Below are 23,235 nucleotides of genomic sequence, written 5' to 3'. Positions count from 1 at the left end.
GCAAGGATTTACTGTGTGGCATAGGGAACTATATTCAGTATCTTATAATGGAAAAGAGAAAAAAATATATGTATGTATAATTGACTCACTTTGCTGTACATCTAAAACTAACAATATTGTAAATCAACTATACTTTAATTAAAAAAATAATGATCAATCTATTAGACCATACTCCCACTAGTTGGTCCACTGAAGATATCTTTTACTCAGTCTCCTCCCTCCAGAGCAAGGGAAGGAAAGATGCTATAAATATTGAAATGTCCAGAGTTTCTGATTTGTTTGAATGCTGGATTATCTCCTTGTCTCTCAAACCACAGCTCCTTTGACCAAATCAAAACAAGGACTCTACTAATACTGTCACCACAGAACATCAGCGGCAAATCACTGCCTGTCAGGTGTCCATAGTTTGGCAAATGCCACCTTGGTACTGGGCATTGAGTTTCTATCTATCTTCTTTCCTATACACTTTGGGGGTAGGAACATTCCTTTCCTTCGCAGAAGAAGAAACCACGCTGAAAGATGAAAATGCTAGCTCTATCTTCCAAGACTCACTGTATTTCCTGATAACCTCAGCCCTTCTAGATGGTCTTTCATTTCTGGTCCCTCCATCTATCCCTGCCTACTCCCATACCTGCACCCTCTTTTACAGGTAAACACAACCAGGGGTGAATTCAGTCTCCTTCCTTCACAGAAGCATCTCCCTCACTCTCTCTCCTACTCGCATGCAGCCATTCTATCTAAAATTACAATCAGCAAATGACTTAAGTCATCTGTTTATCTTGGACAAGTTCTTTACATTCCTTTTAATGCTACCCAGAATTATATACACATTTAAATATTTCAACCTTTCTGGCTTATATTCAGCTTTTGGCTTACTATAGAAAACAGATCTTCTCTTTCCGTGTATTTTCTATATTATTATAACTCAGTTTGTAAGGGCAGATTTTTCTCTGGATTTTATGTGTAAAACTATTTAGAATTTTATTTCATTTTCCAGAGGTTTACCCATATCATGTAATTTACTATTATCACAGATTCAATTCTTATAGATATTTAATAAATATACAATGAAAAAGGCCTTGTCTTATAAATGTTCTGCAAAACCTTTGCAACAAAAATACATATTACTTGTACGATCATGATTAGTTTTGTTTTGGATCCTTGAAACTTGACACCAAGAAAGCTCTTTGCAGGTGTCTGTGATAAAATTCCATTTTCCTTCTACTGTGAAAATATTTTTCCTTTGAAATAAATATTATTTCAATTATTTCAAATACTTCAATTTTCCCATTATCACTTCAATTTTAAAAAAGTTTGATGGACTAGATAGGAAGTACCTGATCTTTCTTTTTTCCTTCTTTACAAAAGAATTATGTTTCTGCTCATTTTCAAAGAGAGATCTACAAGATGCTTTCCCCTTGGTGACTGTTTTGGGTAGAAATATCTCTTGGCAAATCCTATGCAATTATGTTATCAGTAAGACAGCTTGTCAGTACTGCAAGTAAACAGACCAACAGCAGAAAATTTGCAAGCTTGGGAAAGATTTACATTTGTAGAGAAATGAGAATTGTATTCCACTCTTCTCTTCAAAACAAACAAATATGATATTTTTATGGGCCCCAATAGTATACAATACAGTTTTAAAATTCTCTTTGTGATAATCTTATCCTGAGTGATCAGGAGAAAGGAAAGCAAGTGTCAGCCTGCATTTGGAGAAATGTTCACCAAATTTTATTATGCTTAAATAACCTTGAAAAAGAAAACAAAGTGGCACTGAAAAATGTCTAGAATTAAATATTAAGTTTTGTTTTAAATGTACAATAATCCAGAAATAACTTTGTATAGGTCAGGAACCCTTGACCAATGAAATAGTTTGACTTCTCTAAGTAAGATAGAGCAACTGAGACAATAAAAATTAGATCAACACTCTTATTTCTAAAGAAAGAAGGAGCCCATCAATGAGCAACATTTCGCACAAGCTGATGTAGAATCCTTGAGTGAATCCCCTGTATTAAAATAAAGGGGTGGTTAGGGAATGTAGAAGGCATTTTAAGAGACTTAAGTCCCAGATAGAGAATGAATCTTATTTAGTGCACATCCTGCTTGTTCAGATGATAGTTTGGGACTCAGTTTGACACCAATGACTTCTTCCATCAAAAAAAAAAAAAAAAAAAAAAAATCCAAGCACATAAGTCTAAACTGAAATTAGAGCAGCCAAGCTAGAGTCTATGAGGGATTATAACTCTCCATTATCAACCACATCTATCCTGAGAGAGAAGGCTACATACCACTTGAGCATACATCTTTGAATCTGGGAATTATAGGGTGAAGGTCCTTAGTAGCAAATCTTTTCTTCACTTATTGCCCAGAACAGCCAATAGATGGACCATTTTTTCTATTTAAAATGTTTTTAGTGTTCAACACCATCAAAGCATATGGGTAGGCAAAACCAGGTAGATGGTCCAGAAGCCATTTTGCTCATTTAGTTCATTTAGGTCAGTCTCATCTTTTAGTCTTTTTCATGTCTTTACCTATCATGGTATCTTCATAAACACCAATATTATCATGTTCCTAAAATTTTTGTAAGCAGATTTCTAAATTTCTAAATGTCATATCATAATACTGTGGCAAAATAATATTTCTAAATATGCACTGAAGCCCCTCAGGCCCTCGATGATTTTGTATTGTTCCTTGATCCTTCCCTAGACTACTAGAACACTGAAAATCAATGTCTCAGGAAAGAGAGACACAAATAGAAAAGCAGCTTACCCCAGAAAAGATTTTGATAGTTCACATTGCTATTCCCAAAGAGAACTTAATGCTGAATAAAATTTTAAGTCCCTGAAATGATACATTTACAACTCCCTGAAACAGATAAAATTCTTAGGATAGAGAAACACAAAATGGAAGGAGTAGATACAGAACCATTGTGGACCCCAGAGAAAGAAGGAATGCAGACCCTAATAAAATACTCCAGATAGCTTTAGGGCCTCTGAGAATGGAAAGGACTTGTGTTCCCCTTTCCAATGTATTGGGGTTGGCCAAAAAGTTCGTTCAGTTTTTTCCATAAGGTGACTCTAGTAGCTAATTTCATTCGAAAAAATTGTTAGAATGTATTGTGACAGCTGCCATATCAGCGTGCATTTAAAAAAAAAAACATCAAAACTGGTGAATTTTTGTGTAGCCATTGTAATATTGAAGATGGAAGAAAAAAGCAACATTTTTGGCATATTATGTTTTATTATTTCAAGAAAGATAAAAATGCAACTGAAACGCAAAAAAAAGAGATTTGTGCAGTGTATGGAGAAGGTTCTGTGACCGATCAAACATGTCAAAAGTGGTCTGTGAAGTTTCGTGCTGGAGATTTCTCACTGGACGATGCTCCACGGTCAGGAAGACCAGTTGAAGTAGACAGCAATCAAATTGAGGCATTAATTGAAAACAATCAACGTTATACCACGCAGGACAGCCGACATACTCAAAATATCCAAATCAAGTGTTGGAAAATCATTTACACCAGCTTGGTTATGTTGATCACTTTGATGTTTGGGTTCCACATAAGAGAAAAAACCTTCTTGACCACATTTCCGCATAGGATTCGCTTCTTAAACGTAACAAAAATGTTCTGTTTTTAAAACAAATTGTGATGGGCGATGAAAAGGCGCTACTGTACAGTAATGTGGAACGGAAGAGATCATGGGGCAAGTGACATGAACCACCACCAACCACACCAAAGGCTCATTTTCATCCAAAGAAGGTGAGGTTGTGTATACGGTGGGATTGGAAGGGAGTCATCTATTATGAGCTCCTTCTGGAAAACCAAACAATTAATTCCAACAAGTGCTGCTCCCAGTGAGACCAATTGAAAGCAACACCTGTTACCATCAGGTAATGCAAGACCACATGTTTCTTTGATGACCAGGCAAAAACTGTTACAGCTTGGCTGGGAAGTTGTGATTCATCCGCCCTAATTCACCAGACGTTGCACCTACAGATTTCAATTTATTTTGGTATTTAAAAAATTCTCTTAATGGAAAAAATTTCAATTCCCTGGAAGACTGTAAAAGGCACCTGGAACAGTTCTTTGATCAAAAAGATAAAATGTTTTGCGAAGATGGAATTATGAAGTTGCCTGAAAAATGGCAGAAGGTAGTGGAGTAAAACGGTGAACACATTGTTCAATAAAGTTCTTGGTGAAAATGAAAAATGTGTCTTTTATTTTTCCTTAAAAACTGAAGGAACTTTTTGGCCAACCCAATAGTTTAGAGAAGACAGCAGGACTCCAGGGAAGAAGTGACATCATGTGTGTACCAGCAGATAAGCCTAATTCAAGTGTAAAGTAAAGGCAATGGAATAATCCCCACATCCCACCCTGACTGCAGGATTATCTTAACAACAACAGCAAAACACACAAGAAAATCCACACTCAAAGATCTTACAGTCAAGAGCATTAGAGCATTTACCTATATGATAAACATAGTTATGCTAATCATATACTGGTGAAATCTTTAACAGTCTTCTATGTTTTCATATCAATATTTTATTGTCTAAGAAAACCAACTGCATACCTTATTTATCAGGTAAACAATCAAACAAAAATGCAACAAAAGTGATGATTTCTTGTACCATCATTTATACCTGGCAGTGCCCTTTAAGAATGAACATTGTACAAAAGCTGCCTATGACCTTCTGTGCCTTATAACCTGTGTACATACAGCCCTCTATGGAAAGCTGCTTTCAAGAACTGAAGTCATTCCCAGAACTTTCCACATGCTTTAGGTAGCCAACTAGAACCAGATGGTGTAAAGTCCTGAGTAATTTATCATAGGTGAATTCTGCTAAACAATTTACCTCAAACACATTACAGATTGTAATTCTAGGCATCTCAAGCGGCAAACTTTAAATGAACATAGGTTCCTATGGTTTTCTGAATGATCTCCAGAATCAGACAACCTAACAGAACCGGTGAGTCAAATAACTTGATCCCATTCAGTTAGGATACATTTCTAGTGATGTAAGGTGACTGCAAGAAGTACAAATAGTCCCTCTGTATAGCAGACCAATGTGTGGTTGCCAAATTTGTATTGCAGTTCTACCATCTATAACTAAATATTAATTCAAAATTTACACATACTTCCATGTTTTCTTCTGTCTAATTTCATAGATTTTATTTTTTTAACATGGAAACCTGGTCTCAGTGGTTACCTGGCAAAATCTGAGTCATAATCATAAATCATATATTTTTTGTAGAACATATACATTTGTGAACATAATATGAATTAAAATATCTATATTAAAGTGAACTTAAATTGCTTACCCAATTAATCTTATTCATGTATTTCATTCATGGACTTATTGAAACTTTCTATAAGCTTCCTTGTAAAGTCTTCATTTATCATATAGATCTTCTGTATCCTTGTCACTCTCCCTTTTTCCTTTTCCTTCTCTCCTCTCTCACTCTTTTGCTCTCACTCTGTGTGAATCTGTTTCTTTCTGACTAGCTCTGTCTTTTTAACCATTCAAACTCCAGTCGGGTACCAGAGAAAACATGTTAAGAGGGTAGTTTCAAATTTGTACTTTCTTCCCCTGACCAAAAGTCATACAAAACATGTTTATGAAAGCACTTTTATTTTATGTCACCAAAGAAATAAAGGTCATCTGAAGTCATTTTTTAGTACTAAACACCTTTAATAAAGCAGCTCGAGGATCATCTGTATGTGTATATTTGTAACTGAAGTATATTTTTCAACATCTGATACTCACACAACCTGTGTAAGAATCATCTGTGTACTTTTCTAATATACTGATGTCTCAGATGCTCCTGTGAGAAAGGTGCCCCTTTGGGAAGGAGCAGAGGGATCTGAAAGTTTGGTATGCAGCTCAGATGACCTTTATATACACTAACATGTGAGAACTGATGAATCTTTCCTCATGTCTTCTTTTAAATACACAGCTTAACAACCACAAGAAACCCTAAAGGTGGAAGACGACATGCTTTTCTAGGCAATCAACTGGTGCAGGGTATTTTATTAAGCTAGAAGGCAAATCTAGAGAGGTTGAGAGAGTCCCCAAGGTCACAGAACTTGAAAATGGCTGAGCAAGAAATTAACCCCAATTCCATCTGATTCCAAAGCTTGTTTCATTCCAGAATCTTGAGTTCCAACTAAACTAAACTAACTAGTTCTTGGGGGCTTAGAACTCTTAAACTTTCAGAATCCTCTTATGTTTTTTTTTAATTTGTATTTTTTTAAGTTGAAGGATTTGGACGAAGTTATTATCCCTGGTGCTGTGGAATCTGGACTAAAGTGTAGTCTAGAGAAATTATGACTTGATTGAAGTCACAGAGCTAATGGTGGACCCAGGGAGACACAGTGTTTGAACTCTTATTTAGTGGTTCTTTCAAATTTATTTTTTATAAGTTAAATAATATAGTTATTTCTCAAGTCTTTGTAAATACTGTACATTCAAAATTTTATGTTCTGGCTCTGGTACCACATATAATTATGAATCCTGCCCCCAGATATTATACTATAGTGTGGATTTAAAAAAAAAACAAAAACAGGAACTACATGTAGAGAGTACAAACTAGGCAACCAGAAGTCATCTATATTCCTTACCTTTACTATCACTGTGACAGTAGCAATACCAGGTGGCATTGTTCCATAAATATCAAAGGCCTCCACTAGAAAAGTGATACTTGCTTCCTGGTCTGGAAATGCCTCATAGTCCAAACTCCTTAAAAGGGAGAGTTCTCCTGTAAATGGATGTAGTGCAAAAATGTGCTTCACTTCCGGACTTCTTATCCGATAAGATACATTAGCTCCGAGGTCAGCATCTGTGGCCTGTAACAAATTAAGAAGAAGAATGGTTATATCACTGCCATTGCCAAAATAAAGAAATGCAGGACTGATGGAAGTCATGTGTCAGTACCTAGAACAGCATGAAATGAATGATGATCAAAAGGCATGTTTCAGAGAGAAACATTTTTTAAAGTAATTTACCAGATAGAGGGAGAGGGAGAGAAAGAAAGAGAACAAGTCAGAGACAGAGACCCATGAGGTTTTGTCATTGTTGATCTTGTTACTGTATCTATTTTATTTGAAAAAATCACTAATTAAAAGGATCATACCACAGTAAAGAAATAAATATTGTCATAAATGATTGCTTATTATTTCCTAACGATTGTATAACCATGAAAAATAATACCTTAAATAAAAATAAGTATTAGTGTGTGCTTTCCATAAACATAACAGGTTATTAAAGGGCTATATGAAAACGTAAATATATCTTCTCACAAAGATCCTATAATACATTTCTAGAGATCACTCTATTATACCTCCCTTCTTTTAACTAATACTTATTGAGTGTGCACAAGGTGCTATAGAGATGCACAAGATGAATACAAACAAGATACCTACCCTCCAGATTACTGTCTCAAAGAAGAAATAAGACAGAAATACCAAAATAAAAGGGATACATGGATGGACCTAGAGATTGTCATACTGAATAAAGTAAATCAGAGAGAGAAAGACAAGTATCATATGATATCACTATGTGGAATCTAAAAAAATGGTACAAATGAACTTATTTACAAAACAGAAATAGAGTCACAGATGTAGAAAACAAACTTATGGTTACCAGGGGGAAAGGTTGGGGAGGGATACATTGGGAGATTGGGATTGACATATACACACTACTATATATAAAATAGATAACTAATAAGGACCTACTGTACAGCACAGGTCTCTACTCAATACTCTGTAATGGCCTTTATGGGAAAAGAATCTAAAAAAGAGTGGATATATGTATATGTATAACTGATTCTCTTTGCCGTACACCAGAATCTAACAGAACATTGTAAATCAACTATACTCTAATAAATTTTTTTTTAATTCCCATTTCCAAAAATAAAATCATTAAAGCAAAACATTAAAGCAAAACAAAAAACAGCTGAAAAAACAGGTTTCAATAGGAAGTCTTATAGATGACTCTTTCATTCAGTAGTAGAGACTGGCAAAGGCAACTCTGGCAGAGGAAATGGAATGGAGCAAGGACAGAGTGGGGAAGGTCAGGGTGTGTTAAAAAATGCATGCAGTAAAGCAAGCATCTTTGTGAATGTCAGTCTTGGCCCACTCCAAACAGTTATCAACATCACAATGGGAAAGATACTGTTAAAGCACAGATTTTATGATGTCACCTTCCTGCCTAAAAATTCTTCTTGTTTTCCATTTCATTTTGGATCAACTCCAATCTCCTTAACATGGTGAGAAGGATACATATATTTTCCAGCCCTTTAGCTCCTCACTCTTCTCTCCTCCAGGATTTTGAGCAGGTTCTTCCACTGCCTTGAATATTCTTTCTTCCCCCTTGAATGCCTCTTATTTGCCCCTCAGTTCACAATTTAGAAATAAACTTTCTCCAGGAAACATTCTCTTTGTTCTCAAGATTAGGTTAAAGAACCCCACCTGTGATCTCCCAGGTTCCTTGCATTGAGGACCTCTATATTAATTACCAGTTACTTGTCTGTTTGCTACACCAGACTGAAAATTCAATGAAGGCAGGAAACCTGTCTTGTTCATGTTTGAATCCCCAGAGTCTAGCAGAGGACTTGGCATGCAGTAAGCACTGAAAATATGCTTATTGAATAAAGGAATGAGTGAATGAACAGATGAATAGAAGAATAAATGGAGAAAGAATGGCCCTCTCCTTGGCCAGCATCTGCCTTTTTTAGATGTATTAATGTTTGCTGACTAAGTAAACACATATTGAGTTGAATTATGGAAGAAACACAAGTTCTTGAAATGCATGCTAACAAAATTCAAGTTGTAGACTGCAGGTTGAGAAAGGACTATATTTTTTTCTTACAAAATACACTTCATAGACCACCTATGTCAGAATTAAAGAGGTTGTGCTTAAAATGCAGATCTCTAGGCCAATCTAACCTACTGAATCAGAATGTCCAGAGTTTCTGGTAATAATTTATTTGAGGACTGAAAAAAAGAGGCTTAGCTATGAAGACACTAATAAAAAGGAGAGTTAGACTTCTGGAAGGATGCCAGTTGTGTACGGAAAGTGAAAAAGGTATTACAAAATAATAGGTACAGCAATATCCCATTTCTGTAAAATATGAGGCAATTCTGTATATGTATATATGCGTATGAATGTATATATATATATGTACACACTTGCATACATGTGTATTTATATATATATGTAAATAGTTATTTGATATTTGTGTGAGCACAAACATAAATGTAACAGAATACACATAAAATTTAATACCGAGTAACTTTGGAGGTACAAGGTGAGAGTCTATTAAGTTTTTTTTTAAATAGTCTCGTATTGTCAACTGTTGCAATAAACATTTAGCATTACTTTTGTAAATTAAAAAGAAATCTGTTAAGAAGTGTTATTCAATTTCTCACAAAGGCAACTTTTCTCCCTTTAAATTTTGGTATATGTCTAAAATAGGGTTGTTAGATAAAGCACAATATGTAATATTTGAGTAATATTTGTAATATTTGAATGCTTATATTCAAATTTACTCGCTTATCTGAAATTGAAATTTAACTGCATATGCTTTTTTTTTTTCTTTTAAATTTACTAAGTCTGGCAGCCCTAACATGAATGTCAAATCTTATACAGAATTCATGAAATAATTGCTTCTTCCACACACCTCTACTTGAAGGAAACTGGTCCCGGCTGGCAGATTCTCTTCAACGACGACAGTATATGTTGAATTGGTGAACACAGGACTATTATCATCAATATCCAAAACCCTGATGGCCACTGTTAGAGTTGAATAACGAGGGTGTATCGCTCCATCAGTTGCCACAACAACAAGTTCATAGTAGTCCCTGACTTCTCTGTTAAGCTTCACTGATGTGTAAATGCTCCCATTGGATGTGATATGAAAAAGATTATTGAAGTTACCCAAACTGTAGTGTACTTGGCCATTTATTCCAGCATCAGCGTCTGTTGCCTAAATAAAATTAAAAACAAAGGAATTCACATAGTACTCTTTGTTATGATTTTTTCACATTACATTTTGTTATGTTGCCCTGCCAGAAGGGGATAGTTAAAGAATTATGGCATATTTCTAAGCAAATATTTTTTTTCTCTAGGGAGAAAATTTAAAAGGTAATGACAATGTAGTACAAAAGTCTAGAACATGAAAAGAAATATACTATAGTTTAATTGATGTTCTTCATTCAAAATGAACATAACATAATTTGATACCAGTAGAAATAACAATATTATATTATGACAGAAAATTCACATTTCAAAAATACTGAATTTTTCCTGTATTATCATTTCTTTAATAGATTTTGAATTCTAAAATTTAAAAAAACACATTTAGGTTTTAATTAAACATAACTGACAACTTAAGATTTTACAGCTTTTTAAATTCAAGCACTATATGTGTGTATGTGTGTGTGTGTGTGTGTGTGTGTGTGTGTGTGTGTATAAGCACCATATATATATAACTGCATTTAATCTGCCTGATATTCTTATGAATAAATATCATTGGTCCCATTCTACAAATAAGAAAGCTGTGGCTTATGTACTTTAATTATCTTGCTTAGGGTTACACAAGAAATAAATACCTCAGTGCCCCAGTTCTTAGTATAATGTCTTGCATATAAAACTACTTAATAAATAAATATTTGTGGAATTAATGAATGTTAGAATAAATTAATGCAAGGAACTGAGATTTAAAACTAAACATGTTCCAAAACCCAAACAGAAGTGAAAGTATAGTAACTGTAAAGCAACTGCAAAGGGCTCTTCTTTAATATTAGAATACAATCTCCAAATGATAACAGAATTGTTGATGCTATAATAAACCTATTGTAACTGAAAATTTTATGTAATATTAAATCACTTTGCATCAAATAAAATGGGTAAATTTTGAGTGACTATTCTTCTGATGGAGTGTTATGAGAATTAGAGTGTTATGAGAATTAAAATAATCTAAAAATCAATTAATTGGAATATAAATTATGATATTTCATTATCAAATACAGTACATTTTGTGCTAAACAGTTCTATGTTATTGTTTCTCAAAGAAATTGGAATGAATCTTAGCATCTATAAAATATTACATAATTATGCCCCAAACTTCACTAGGGAAAGGAAGGAAAACAAGACACTTGGCTGCATTATGGGCCAGGGACACAATAATCATTTAATATCTACAAAGCCTGGGATGCAATATAATGTATTTTGAACAGCACACGAGCAGATGTATATCCACCTTTACAAACACTGGGGAAGCATGTGGGGTGGGTTTGCTGAACACTTGTGCCTTGTTTGAAACGATAAAGCCCAAGATGTCCATAACTGCGCTCCTTCTGACTGTCATAATGCCAGACATTCCAGCAGGATTTGTCCCTTTTATTCATCAAAACACAAATGCCCCTGGGAGGGCATTACCTCTGGAGTTTTAAGCCTGAGAAAAGATAGAAGAGTAATTGCAGGAATGTCTGAAGAGGACAAAAATACTGTAAAAGAGTTGAAGAGTTTCCATAGACATATTTTCTTCTACTTTTACATTTTTCCTAGAATTTGTCTTACTGATTATTGACATATTAGTCAAGCTGGTCATCTTAGTGGAAAAAGCAAACAACAATACTGCCACATCCCTTACAAAAAAAAACAACCAATCAAACAAAAAGTGTTATTTTTTGTCTTAAATCACTGCTCAAGTAAATAGAAAAATACAAACCAATAATGTAAGTACGTTCTATTTCATTAAACCAACACTCTTAAAAGTTTCAGGGACATTTTCTGTCTGTGGGTATTTTTATGTAATCCATAATTTAAATGATTCTTGCTCAAGATATATTCTTATTTATCCCCATATTGGAAGATTTATTATGATAGAATGATTTAATTTGATTAATATGGCTGTGTATGTATATGTGTGGGGTGGAGGGGGATGTTAGGTATGTATTGTACTATGTATGTCCAGCTACTTAACTAATATCTCTACTAGGACACTTTATGCATATTATATGAGTTTTCTATTGTTGCCATAACAAATTACCACAAATTTAGTTGTTTACACATTGCAAGTTTATTATTTTATAGTTCTATAAATCAGAAGTTCAACATGGGTCTCACCTGGCTAAAACCAAGGTATGCATAGGTCTGTATTCCTTTCTGGAGGCTGTAGGAAAAGATCCATTTCTTTGCTCATTCCAGTTATTGACAGAATACAGTTCCTTGAAGTTAGGATTGAGATCCCCACTCCCTTTTTACTTGTCATGTAAGGACAATTCCCAACTTCTAAAGGCCACCCACATACCTTTTCTCTTGGCTCATAGCACACTTCTTCCATCTTCAAAGCTAGCAGTGGTGGGTCAAGTCCCTCTCACATTTTTTGAATCTCTCCTTCTTCTATCTCATCTCTCTGATCCACTCTTCTATCATCCTCTTCCACTATTAAGGGCTTAGATGGCTACAATGGGCCCGCCTGGACAATCCAGGGTAATCCTCCCATTTCAAGGTTTTTAACCTTATCACATCTACAAAGTTAATTTTGTTATGTAAGGTAACATAGTCACACATGGGATGTATCTGGGGGATCATAATTCTGTCTACCATAGAATGAGAAGCTTAACATGTTTCTAATTAAACTTTTGATTACTTCTATGTCCAAATCTTTGTCATCTCCAATTCCCCTACTTCACTAAATGGTTCTTCCACTGACCAACAGATTACATAAGAAATAAAGAAGATGTTCCTGAGATCTACTACTTCTACCTTCTCAATTATTTATTTATTCAATAATTTCAGAAAAGCTTATTTTAAAGCTTTTCTGAAATTCAGTAATTTCAGAAAAGCTTATTTATTTATTCAATAATTTCAGAAAAGCTTATTTAATACTATGTATGAGGCTCAGCTCCAAGCTGTGAGATACATTGGTATATTAGGTAACAAGGTCCAAGATATGGCATTTACAGGAAAATCCCTATTCCATTTATAATACATTGTTTCCAATGTATGCAATATCTCAATCCTAACCACCTTGGCCCAAGCCACCACCAACTGTGGCTTAGATTGCTAGATTATGTCTTTATTTTCTTTTCAGTTATTTCCTTTCAGAGAGATCTTTTATAATAGATAAATGACATCATTCCTCTTAATATCCTCCAGTGATTTCCACTGCCTTCAGCACCATTCAAATGTTTACCATAACCAAGAGTTCTCCTACTAAATATTACTTTCACTGTGTTCTGGAATAATGCAAATCTCTCCAACCTCCAAATTTCTCCAAAGCCTCTGCCTAAAGGGCTTCCACTATTATTCACTAGGCTAATACCCATTCATCTTTCAAATGTCCATTTAAACATCACTTCCTCAAATGATTCCTCAAATCACTCCTGAAATGTAAATGAGACCCTCCTGTTATACATGGCAAGAACTCCATATACGCATAATTTATATTACTTTTACTAGATTTAAATTATAGATTTATTAATGTGATTATTTGTTTAACACTTGTCTCCCTTCTTACAAGTGGGAAGACTGTGATCATCTCGGCGGAACTACTGAATCCAGGTCTATACGGAAAAATATCATTTTTATAAAGTAAAAAGTAGTATTCTGTTATGACCTAGATAAGAGTATGATAATAAGTAAATATCTTTGCATTTTTAATGTTTTGTAGAGTGACAAACAGGGACTATGTAGGTTAAGATAGCGAATGACCTTGATATATAAAAAGAAATTGCTACCTTATAGAAGTGCTGTTTAGTTTCAGTGTTTCCACTATATGTATTTTTTGATATCATTAACTTTGGCATGTCACTTGTTCCCTCTAGGTCTCAGGTATCTCAACTATAAAATAAAAGATGTGAAGTGGAACAGCAGTTTTGAATCTCTTTTGCTACCATTATACATGTCTGAGATGAAATTCACAAACATGGCACAGATCATCAATTATAACAAGAATAAGAAGATAGCTGTTGCATAATTCTCTGTAATCTCGTTGCAAAGCCATTATTCTGTTCCACTGAATAAAATATATAAAAATTTAAGTGAATCAGCATTGTTATAGATGATATAAGCCAGTAACTAGTATTAGAACAATGCAAATGTAGTACCTACATCAGTAACAAATGACTTGGAAAAGATCTCACATTTGATCAGAACAACCCATGTTTGCAAACTACTGGGCTAGAGGATTGTTAAAGGAAACTTGCTCTAACAGGACTTTAAGATATAAAAACAAACTTAACTTCAGAATGGACCACCTACAGTGCTTGCATCATGTTGGTATTTCCCAAATTGCTGCACTAATCATGTTTTCCCTTGTGAACTTCCCAATACACAGTAGCTCAGAGAAGTGTTGCATTAAAAGATCCTCTTTCACTGAGGATTGTTGAATGGAAACTTCCCCTCTCCAGGCTTCAACTTGCCAAGAGGAAGGACATTTTAGCAAGAAAACTGCTCTCTCTGCTCCCTCCCTCACTCATGAGTGGTGAATTTGATGGAAAGAATTGGGTAAACACACTGCCCCCTTTAACATCTGATGTTTATAAGGATGTCGAATGATTTGCTGGTTTTGCTATATGAGCTCTTTCCCTATGAATAAGACCTACAATTTCAGTTCTGCCTGAGGCTGTGTAGGTAAGTTTAATCATGGGGTAGCATTTACCAACCCATTTGGTTCTCATTACTAAACCTCCTTCCTTTCAATATCAGTTTCACCTATTTGCCAGAATTTCATGTCTCTCACTGAATTGGTTGGAACCTGGGCAAGGTATAGGATGTTAGTTACTGAGAGTCCCAAACCCCAGGGGTGTTTATACCACAGTTTCCAAACAAATTTAGTCATAGACTCTTTTTCATTGTTGTTTGTTTAGCAAAATATTTACTAATATCTTGAGGGACATACATTTTTTAAAATACTGTTATAATTCAATGAGCAACACTGGGAATAAGGCCTTCTTTTAATAATCTGTCCATGATATTTTCACACAATACTTCCACTTGATACTTTTTGTTCCCCATGACCCATCACTTGAAACTAACTACCTTAAGTTAATAGAATCAATGGTGCCTACTCTCAAACATGTCAGGGTCCTTAACAGAGTCTACAGTAAAATAATAAATGGCAGAGAAAAGATAATCAGAAAAATATATGCTTTCAAAAGGTCCAATGAGAAATTTTTTTTAACAATGGCTTAAATTGATAAAAAAAGGCCATGGAGCGAGAAGTAAACACTGAATTTTAGTCATGGTTTTGATAAACTAACTTTAGGTGCTACATTTCATGGAATGTTAATTAACGTCTCTTATGATGCCAGGAAAAAGTGAGGGGAGACGGAGAGAGAAGGGGAGGTCTCTGTTCAAATAAATAAATTTGGGAAATTGGGATTAAAGAAAATTTAAAAGTTTTCATTACTTCAGAACTTTTCAAGTGTCATTAATATTTTAATGAGCAAGGCAAAGTTCTCAAGGGGAGTAATGTATGCACCAGATTTAAAAACCCTGAGTAATAGAAATCCTTTCAAATGAACTATAGACAGAAGTCCAAACTCCTATGCATGAATTAATTCCAACCTACATTTTCAGCATTCTCTTACTATTCACTGTCCTGTATAAACACTCTGCTCAAGTCTAATCAATTTTCTTCATTTCCTTAGGACTCAGCATACACTTTTTGACATTTTCTTCAAGGCTTGCATTGATGATTCCTTATTCACCTCTGAAATTCCAATCCTTCATCCAGTCTTCAAATCCCAACCCCCAATTCAATCTCTCCTAGGAAAATGTCTAGCATTTAGAGATAGATCATTTTATAGATTAGAATTTTAACAAATGCTTTGTAACATTACTTTTTTTTTTTTGGCTGCACCACACGGCGTGTGGGATCTTCCCTGCCCAGGGATCCTGTGCCCCCTACACTGGAAGCATGGAGTCTTAACCACTGGACCACCAGGGAAGCCCACATTACTTTTTATTTACACCTTTTCCCCACAGCTATAAGTCCTCTGAGAATAGAAGCATATCTCATAACTCTTCATTTATTGAATTTTTCAAATATACAGCAATCTTTATCTTACAGTGGGATAATTTGTTGAGAGAAAATATCCAAACACATATTCAACAAGGGGACTAAAAATAAATATTAGATGGGGCATTTTTATTAATAGGGTTTCGTAATTTTAAGTCAGCTTAAGTATAAAGTGTAAATAATATATTGAAAGTCAAGTACACACACACACACACACACACACACACATGTTTTGACCTGATTAACTACAACTTAATTCACTGACTGTCTAGCCTCCATGAAAGGAGGTATATTTGATGCTCATGGAATAAAAGACTAACATTCTATAAGAAAGTGCTCTAAAAAATTTAAGGTAACTCAGACACACATCTAATAGAGACAAAGGAACTAGAATGTTTGTAAAATACAGGATTATTTGCTTCCTTTTCTGTGTCCTAATTAATTGAGGAACATAAATAAGGTCATGTAAGTTAAGTGATATGGGCTGGCTAAACAAGGTAGTTTCATTTACTTAGTATTATAGATGAGTATGTACATGTTAGAAAAGATAACCAAACATAAAATCCCTTATTATCAGCAATACTGTCAAGAAGTTTGCACTGATGTTTAATATCTAACCAAGGAGCTCAGTGTGTGATGCTGTAATGAAAACATTTCTCTTCCTAGAAATCAATTAAAAGTTAATTAAAATTGTTAATAAGAAAAATCACATCTCTTCTCCCTTTGTACTACATCAAAGCAAAAAACAGTAATAGCTGCAACTTTATAATCATCTGTCCATGGTTAACACATTTTGTAATATACACCTTACCAGGGGGCCTGACTTGTGGCTACTTATTTGTGAATGAGTATTGTTGGGAAACTGGCTAATAGTATGTAGTCAAATAAAATCCTCACTGGACAAAACTTTTGAATATTTGCTAGAAAAACTTCTGGAAAATCTTCATCACTAAAATCAAAGTTAGAATACATTACAGACAACCAAATAATTATTACTTAATAAAGACAACAGATCATGTATAAGGGCATTTATTGACTATTCCTTGAGCACCATTTTATAGCATATCATTTGAAAAGGAAGCAGGGAAAAATATTTCTTACACATTATATTTACCCCTTTTGTTCCCTCGTTAATTTTTAGAGTGGTCTACTATACATGCTTTCCCATCAATAAATGTGAAAGCCCATTACTGGGATACCTACATTGGGAGTTACAAATTCTATAGAGATTGAAAAGTATGTCTTTATGGGTGGAATATACTGGGATAAGACCTCAAAGGAGAGTCTGATGTCTGCACCCCTTCCGTTGAGAAGTCTCTGGGTAAATTACTTATTATTTTTTCAATGATTAATTCTAATTTAAAATGTTTTATACTCATATCCATTCAGATTATTTAGATATAAAATAATTTCTGTTTATTCTCACAAAAATCAGTTTTATGCAAAGAACTTTGAGGACAAACAGAAAGTATAGCTATTAGAAAGGTGTGAACTACCATGTAGCACCTAATTAGCCCAGTGTGAAGCTGAGAGGGAGCTTACCTCCCTTAGTTTTTGCTTTTCCTTCACAGCAATTTTTGAGGCTGTGCACTCCTTTCTCACCTTGAAGCAGGAACCTTAAAAGGTGTTGAGCAGGGAGGTCAGAAGGAGAAGTTGGGAAGTGCATCCTTAATGACATTACTAGTAGAAGTACATTTTTAAAATTACCTGCCAACTTCAAAATGGCATAAAATAGTTGTCATCTTTATTTCTTTAAAGAAGCTGAGCTATTTCAAGGGCTGTGATTATCAGTGTAAAATGGGAGAAGCAATTTAGTGACTCATCATGCTGGTAAGTGTTTGCTCTCTCCACACCTATTCATTATTGAACAATGGCAAACAGACTTACTGGCTAGAAGGTAACAAGTGTACTTGAGTTCAAATCACTAAAAACATAATGAGAGTAAATAGTTTTTTTTATCAAGTATTGGAACTCTCAAATATTTAATCCCTAGGAATCTAGAAAACCCATATATAAATTAGAGATTCCTTAAGGGCTTAAGCTCTAGGTTAAAAGACCAGCTCTTTCCCATACTAACTCTATGGCCTTGGGTGAGTCAGTCACTCTAAGCGTCCATCCTTCATTTGTAAAATGATGATAATAGTAAGTATTTACCTCACTACCTACTATGAGGATTGAACACACTTAGCAGCATGCTTAGAGCATATTAAGTAATCAATTAAAAATTAGGTAAGTTTATTGTTATTGAGGTTTTCAACATCTACTTAGAAACTATTTAAAAAAGCTCAATTCTGTCCTAAAGTTCTTAAAAATATTTTTGTGAAGAATAAATCAGTCTATTTTTATTTGGTTTATTTATACACTTCATTTTCCTTAGGATCACATTTAACCTGGTATAGTGAGTCCATTAGGTTCCATTAACTTTGTTTTTATCAAGATGTTCTGAGAATTTGGGTGTCTGTATTAATTAACGAATTCATATGTGAAAGATCATAAAACCTGTTCATATGTGGTTTTAGTGTAACAAATAAAAATATAAGGAAAACTTGTATGAGCAGATGATATGTAACAAAAAGGAAAGAGCACTTTAGTTATTACAAGAAACAATAATGAAGATTTAAGGTCCTTGAGGCATGAATTCAGGTAGTATTAGACATATTACAGAGAAATTTCTATGAAAAAGTATGTCTGATGATTTTATGGACATTGTCACATTTTGAGAAATGTTCGTTATGTCTGGCCTGAGAAAAATGTTGAATTTTTAAAAATCAAAAATGTATTCCATTTGAAAGTAGAAGAAAAGGTAACTTCCAGTTACATTTTAAAGTAATTTTATCATGGGTTGGGAAACAAATGTGTGACAACAGATGAGAAGTCATGACCTGATCATAAATTGTGAGGCTCTTAAAATCATTATAGTGAGAGCTAAAAGGGGTAAAAGAGCTATTTTACACTAAACATTTCTTTGCTTGTCATAACTACTGCAGGCCATCCTTCCAAATCTGAAAAGATAACTTCTACCCAGAGAACTCAGTAAATAGTATTACCCCACAGAAAAGGTTTGACAGCTGCCCATATTTTTCTCCAAAGCTATGTCTTTTTTTAGTGTTCTTAAATTCTTTCTATTCTACCATGGAACAAACCTCTATTAAACTGTCTTTAAGGGCTTGGATGTTTCTCTAGGATGCTTTCCCCAAGTCAAGACAGCTGTCCTTCCACTGAGATTCCCTGCCATTTTGTTTTTATTTAGCTCTATAACATAATGTAATTGTCTGCTTACCTGCTTGGCTCCTATACTATCCTTCCTGCAAACTGAGGACAAAAAAAAATGCATTGCTCATAGCTGAATTTCTAATACCTTTTCTTCATTAATGTTCAGTGAATATTTGCTGAATCAATGTTGCATTAAGACTGCCTTTTATGAAGCAGTAGGTGTCTTAAATGAAAGTTTGCTTGAATTGACAAATAGTCAAAGCAATTACTTCTAGTTACACAATAAACTACATTTTATTCTAACATTCAAGGTTGTACATGATCTTTTTCGAACCTACCCTTATGCACTTATATCTCATAACTAACTCTTTGACATAAACTCTATGTTTTATTCAAAAGAGTTTATTATATCAGTCAGCTTTCAAACAACTCCAAAATCACAGTGGTTTGCTGTCACTGCTGTTTATTTCTCATTCCATGATTTTCATTTTTTCTCCTATTGCTTTACATTTGATATATTTGCATTGTGGGTTTGGCGTGTATAGTATCATTTTGTTGATGGTGCAAAGTCATAAAATAAAATTATATTTTATTTTTACTCCCTTCTTCCTACTTTACTTCTCCAACATCTTCAGTCCCATCTCTTTTCTATGGACAAACATGTTCTAGGCCTTAAATCTAAGTGCATTTTGCCAAACTAACCATGCTGTCTCATACCTGCTTTGTTCTAGCTTGAAGTCCTCCCCCTACTTCACAAACTGATTATTCTTCAGCCCATATGTCACTTCTCTCAGAAACACCTAAGTTAAAAGTCTTATCTCTATGTTCCTTAAGCTCATTGTATACTCCTTTACCAAAAGCCTTATTACTTTTTTTTATAGCCCCCACAAAATTAAGAGTTTCTTAAGAGCAGGCTGGCTTGTTCGTATCTGAACCATGCCTGTTCTTCGCATTGACAGGCAGCAGATAAAAGTTTTCTGCAAACATTTCATCTGAAGCTATTTCCATGATGCAGTTACATATCCTTCCTACCCCAAATACCCAATCACATGAAGAAAATAAAATATCATTTAGTATGTATAATTCTTTTTAAAAAGCTAGTATTTTTTCCTTTTATGAGATGTAACACATGTTTTCCATTTTAGAGAATTAAGTGAGCAATCATATCAATAATTGTTTATTCCTGAACTTTGTCCTTATGCTATTGTTTTACTGCTTTCTTTTATTTCATTTTAAGTCAGCTAAAATCCTATAAGAAAATCTATTTGTAGTTCAGTTTGAAAACAAGTGTTGTAAGTATATCTTCAATATTTTGTGGAATTAAATACAGTAGTTTTATTTTTCAATACTCTATCCCAGGGTTGCTCCAACTTTTTTCATTATACCCCCCCCTTCAATAGGCTTTCTAGATATTTTTTCTTCCTAATTGCACCTCTATGAAATTTTATTGCCACAGATTTGTTGCATATCTGTTTATGTATATGTTTGTGTTTTATATATATAAAGAGTATATTTTTTTTGCCTTTCAAAAACTGACTTTTTCCATTTTGGGGGTGATATGTCCCTGTTAAGAATGAATGCTCTAGTCAAAAGAAAACCTTCTGTAACTCCCTAATATACCAAAAATAAACATTTTCATGTAAGCATTGTTCCTTCAACACTGATTACAATAGCATCACTTTCAAAATACATGTCCAAACTATTATGTAAAGTAACTATTTCAGGGCACCTCTGGAGCTGCAGTCATCAGTCATCAGTTTTTAAGTATAAAGTAAGAGAAAACTATCATCATCATAGATGACATTTTATGTAATAATCTGCTTGGTTCAGGCGTTTCTTTTATATTTGTGCTTACCTTGTCTGTCAAGTTCTGACACTAACTATTGTTTTCTGTTTTTTTGTACTTTAAACAGTTTCCTCTATGCTTATTAAAGATGTAACATTTGTTTATCTGATGTCTTTATGATCCTTTCTGCTAATCTCAAGTTTTAATTTTATTTTTACCCAGTATTTTTTGTATTAAATATAAACATTCCCATATATTTCTCTAAAGAGCCAAGAATGATCTATGCCCTAAGTATTGCCCTTCTAGCTATCACAGAACTTTTGCTATTATAGCTCTCACAAATGATTTGCTTGTATCAGTGGCAGAAGAAAATCATAACTGGAAAGTAGAAAAAATGTGACAGCCAGGTTGGATTCTCTAAGAAATTCTCCATAATTGCATTTTCTGCAGAATATACAAATATTAGATTATCAGATACATATCTAAGACAAAAGAAATGAAAAGGCCTTTGGCCAATATGATATCCATTTAAGGAGAGAAAAATATCTCCTATGAATAATGCTTTTTGCTTGATATAAGCACACATTGTTTCCCAAATGACAACCATAAAATTAAAAGGACTTTCTCCATTTTATACATATCGCCACTATCTTATCATAGTCACCTACCCTGATATATTCACTGGGGTAGAGCAGGATACAGATTCTGAACTCTCGGTTTTATTTTATCATCAATCATCCCTGGAGGTAAGCTTAAAATTTTGCAATTTTTAGTTATGTTCCATTTCCCGGTGTCACCAACTTGGTTGACTTGGAAATGTATGTTTTATATTCATTTCTGTGCCAACAATGCACTGAAGTAACAGAAGTTACAGAAGAAGTAACCACATTTTCTATGGTTTTGTCTAACATATTCATTTAAATTAGTGGAATGGAATTAATTGGAAGGAATAACTTATCTTTTCATATTTACTCCCTAGGTCTGCATTCATGGGCAGGGGAAAAGAGCTAAGATGTACAAAATGTAGAACTGCCTTTTGAATCAGAAATTTTAAATTCTGCTTGCTATTCCTTTTCTAGTTGCTCTCCTTCCAATATACTTCCAGAGCACATCTCTATGTGCCACTGACTGTGTAAACAGTGGGTAACTATTTTAGAACGATTACTATGCAGCAGGCATTCTGCAAGGTGCTTTTGGTTTGTTTCCTTAAATTCTGGTGTAAAATGCTACTGCTGCTCACCTTAATATTAGAGATATGCATAGATTTTTTTAAGTTATAGATTTATAAAAGACCCAGATATCTTATCAACATTCTTAAGCTTTTCTGATTAAATGAGAGAAAATAAGCCCAACTGGAGATTAAAAAAAAAAAAGTGGGGAAAAAAACTTCTTTTGAACATATATTCTTTTATTGTTAGCACATTCTCAGTAATAAGATTTTCATATCAATTAGTCTAGCAGAAATTTTCCCTCAGAATAATGGTTTTTATTCTATTGAATTATGTTGATGGTTAGAAGTGGTCTAGTCAGTATAATTAAGTCAATAAAAGAAGTGGAGACAGGCATAAAAAATAGATAAAAATCATAAGTTAAAATGAAACGTATTACTCTGAGAAATCAAAACTCTATAATCTATCAAGAATCTTTGCAGATTATAAAGAAGAAAGCTATTGACTTATTTCAAACTTAAAGTCTAAAGACTTTAAGTGGAGACTGAAGCTACCATCCAGCATGACAGGTGTGAACGACTTTGATTTTGTTTGCCCAGAGGAAGCATTACTCTTGCTACTTTCATTAAGACTGATCGCTCTTGACAGAAATCTGTCTGTGCAGACTTGGGTGAGTATGATATCGTGGAATCATAAAACCATTAGAGAAGACTGTAGGCTCAGAGGAGCTCCTCATAAAAATGTTGAGATAGAAAGAATAAGACAGTGAAAAAGAGACTGTATTTGCTATATATCCACATCGTGAATTATGATACCCATAGGGAGTATTTCCAGTCCTGGGTTTCAGAATTCCAGTGAACTAATCTTTCTGAGATATCATAAACTAAGGAGTGAGAAAACAAACCAAAGAAATATTGCCTGCTTTTATTTATTTATTTTGTAGACTGAATCTAGATTTTAAAAAAATGAGCCTCCTATCTTTGATTCTTGTATGACCTGAGGGAAAATACTGTGATATATAAGGGTCTTTGTTTGCACGT

General features: G+C 34.1%; 1 protein-coding gene across 1 annotated transcript in view; it reads right to left on the bottom strand.

The window, feature by feature from the left end:
- PCDH15 (protocadherin related 15) overlaps window positions 1-23,235 on the bottom strand; it is a 711,784-nt gene that overhangs the window by 169,376 nt on the left and 519,173 nt on the right. The window contains exons 17-18 of the mRNA XM_049696610.1: window positions 9,677-9,982; window positions 6,618-6,842 (exon numbers count right to left, since the gene is read on the bottom strand). Coding sequence (XP_049552567.1) covers window positions 6,618-6,842; window positions 9,677-9,982 — 531 coding nt within the window. The remainder of the gene's footprint in view (window positions 1-6,617; window positions 6,843-9,676; window positions 9,983-23,235) is intronic.

Source organism: Orcinus orca, chromosome 14, assembly GCF_937001465.1.
Source record: "Orcinus orca chromosome 14, mOrcOrc1.1, whole genome shotgun sequence".
Taxonomy (NCBI): Eukaryota; Metazoa; Chordata; class Mammalia; order Artiodactyla; family Delphinidae; genus Orcinus; species Orcinus orca.
The sequence above is the reverse complement of the archived record's forward strand: the minus strand, read 5'-3'. Positions and strand labels throughout refer to the sequence as shown.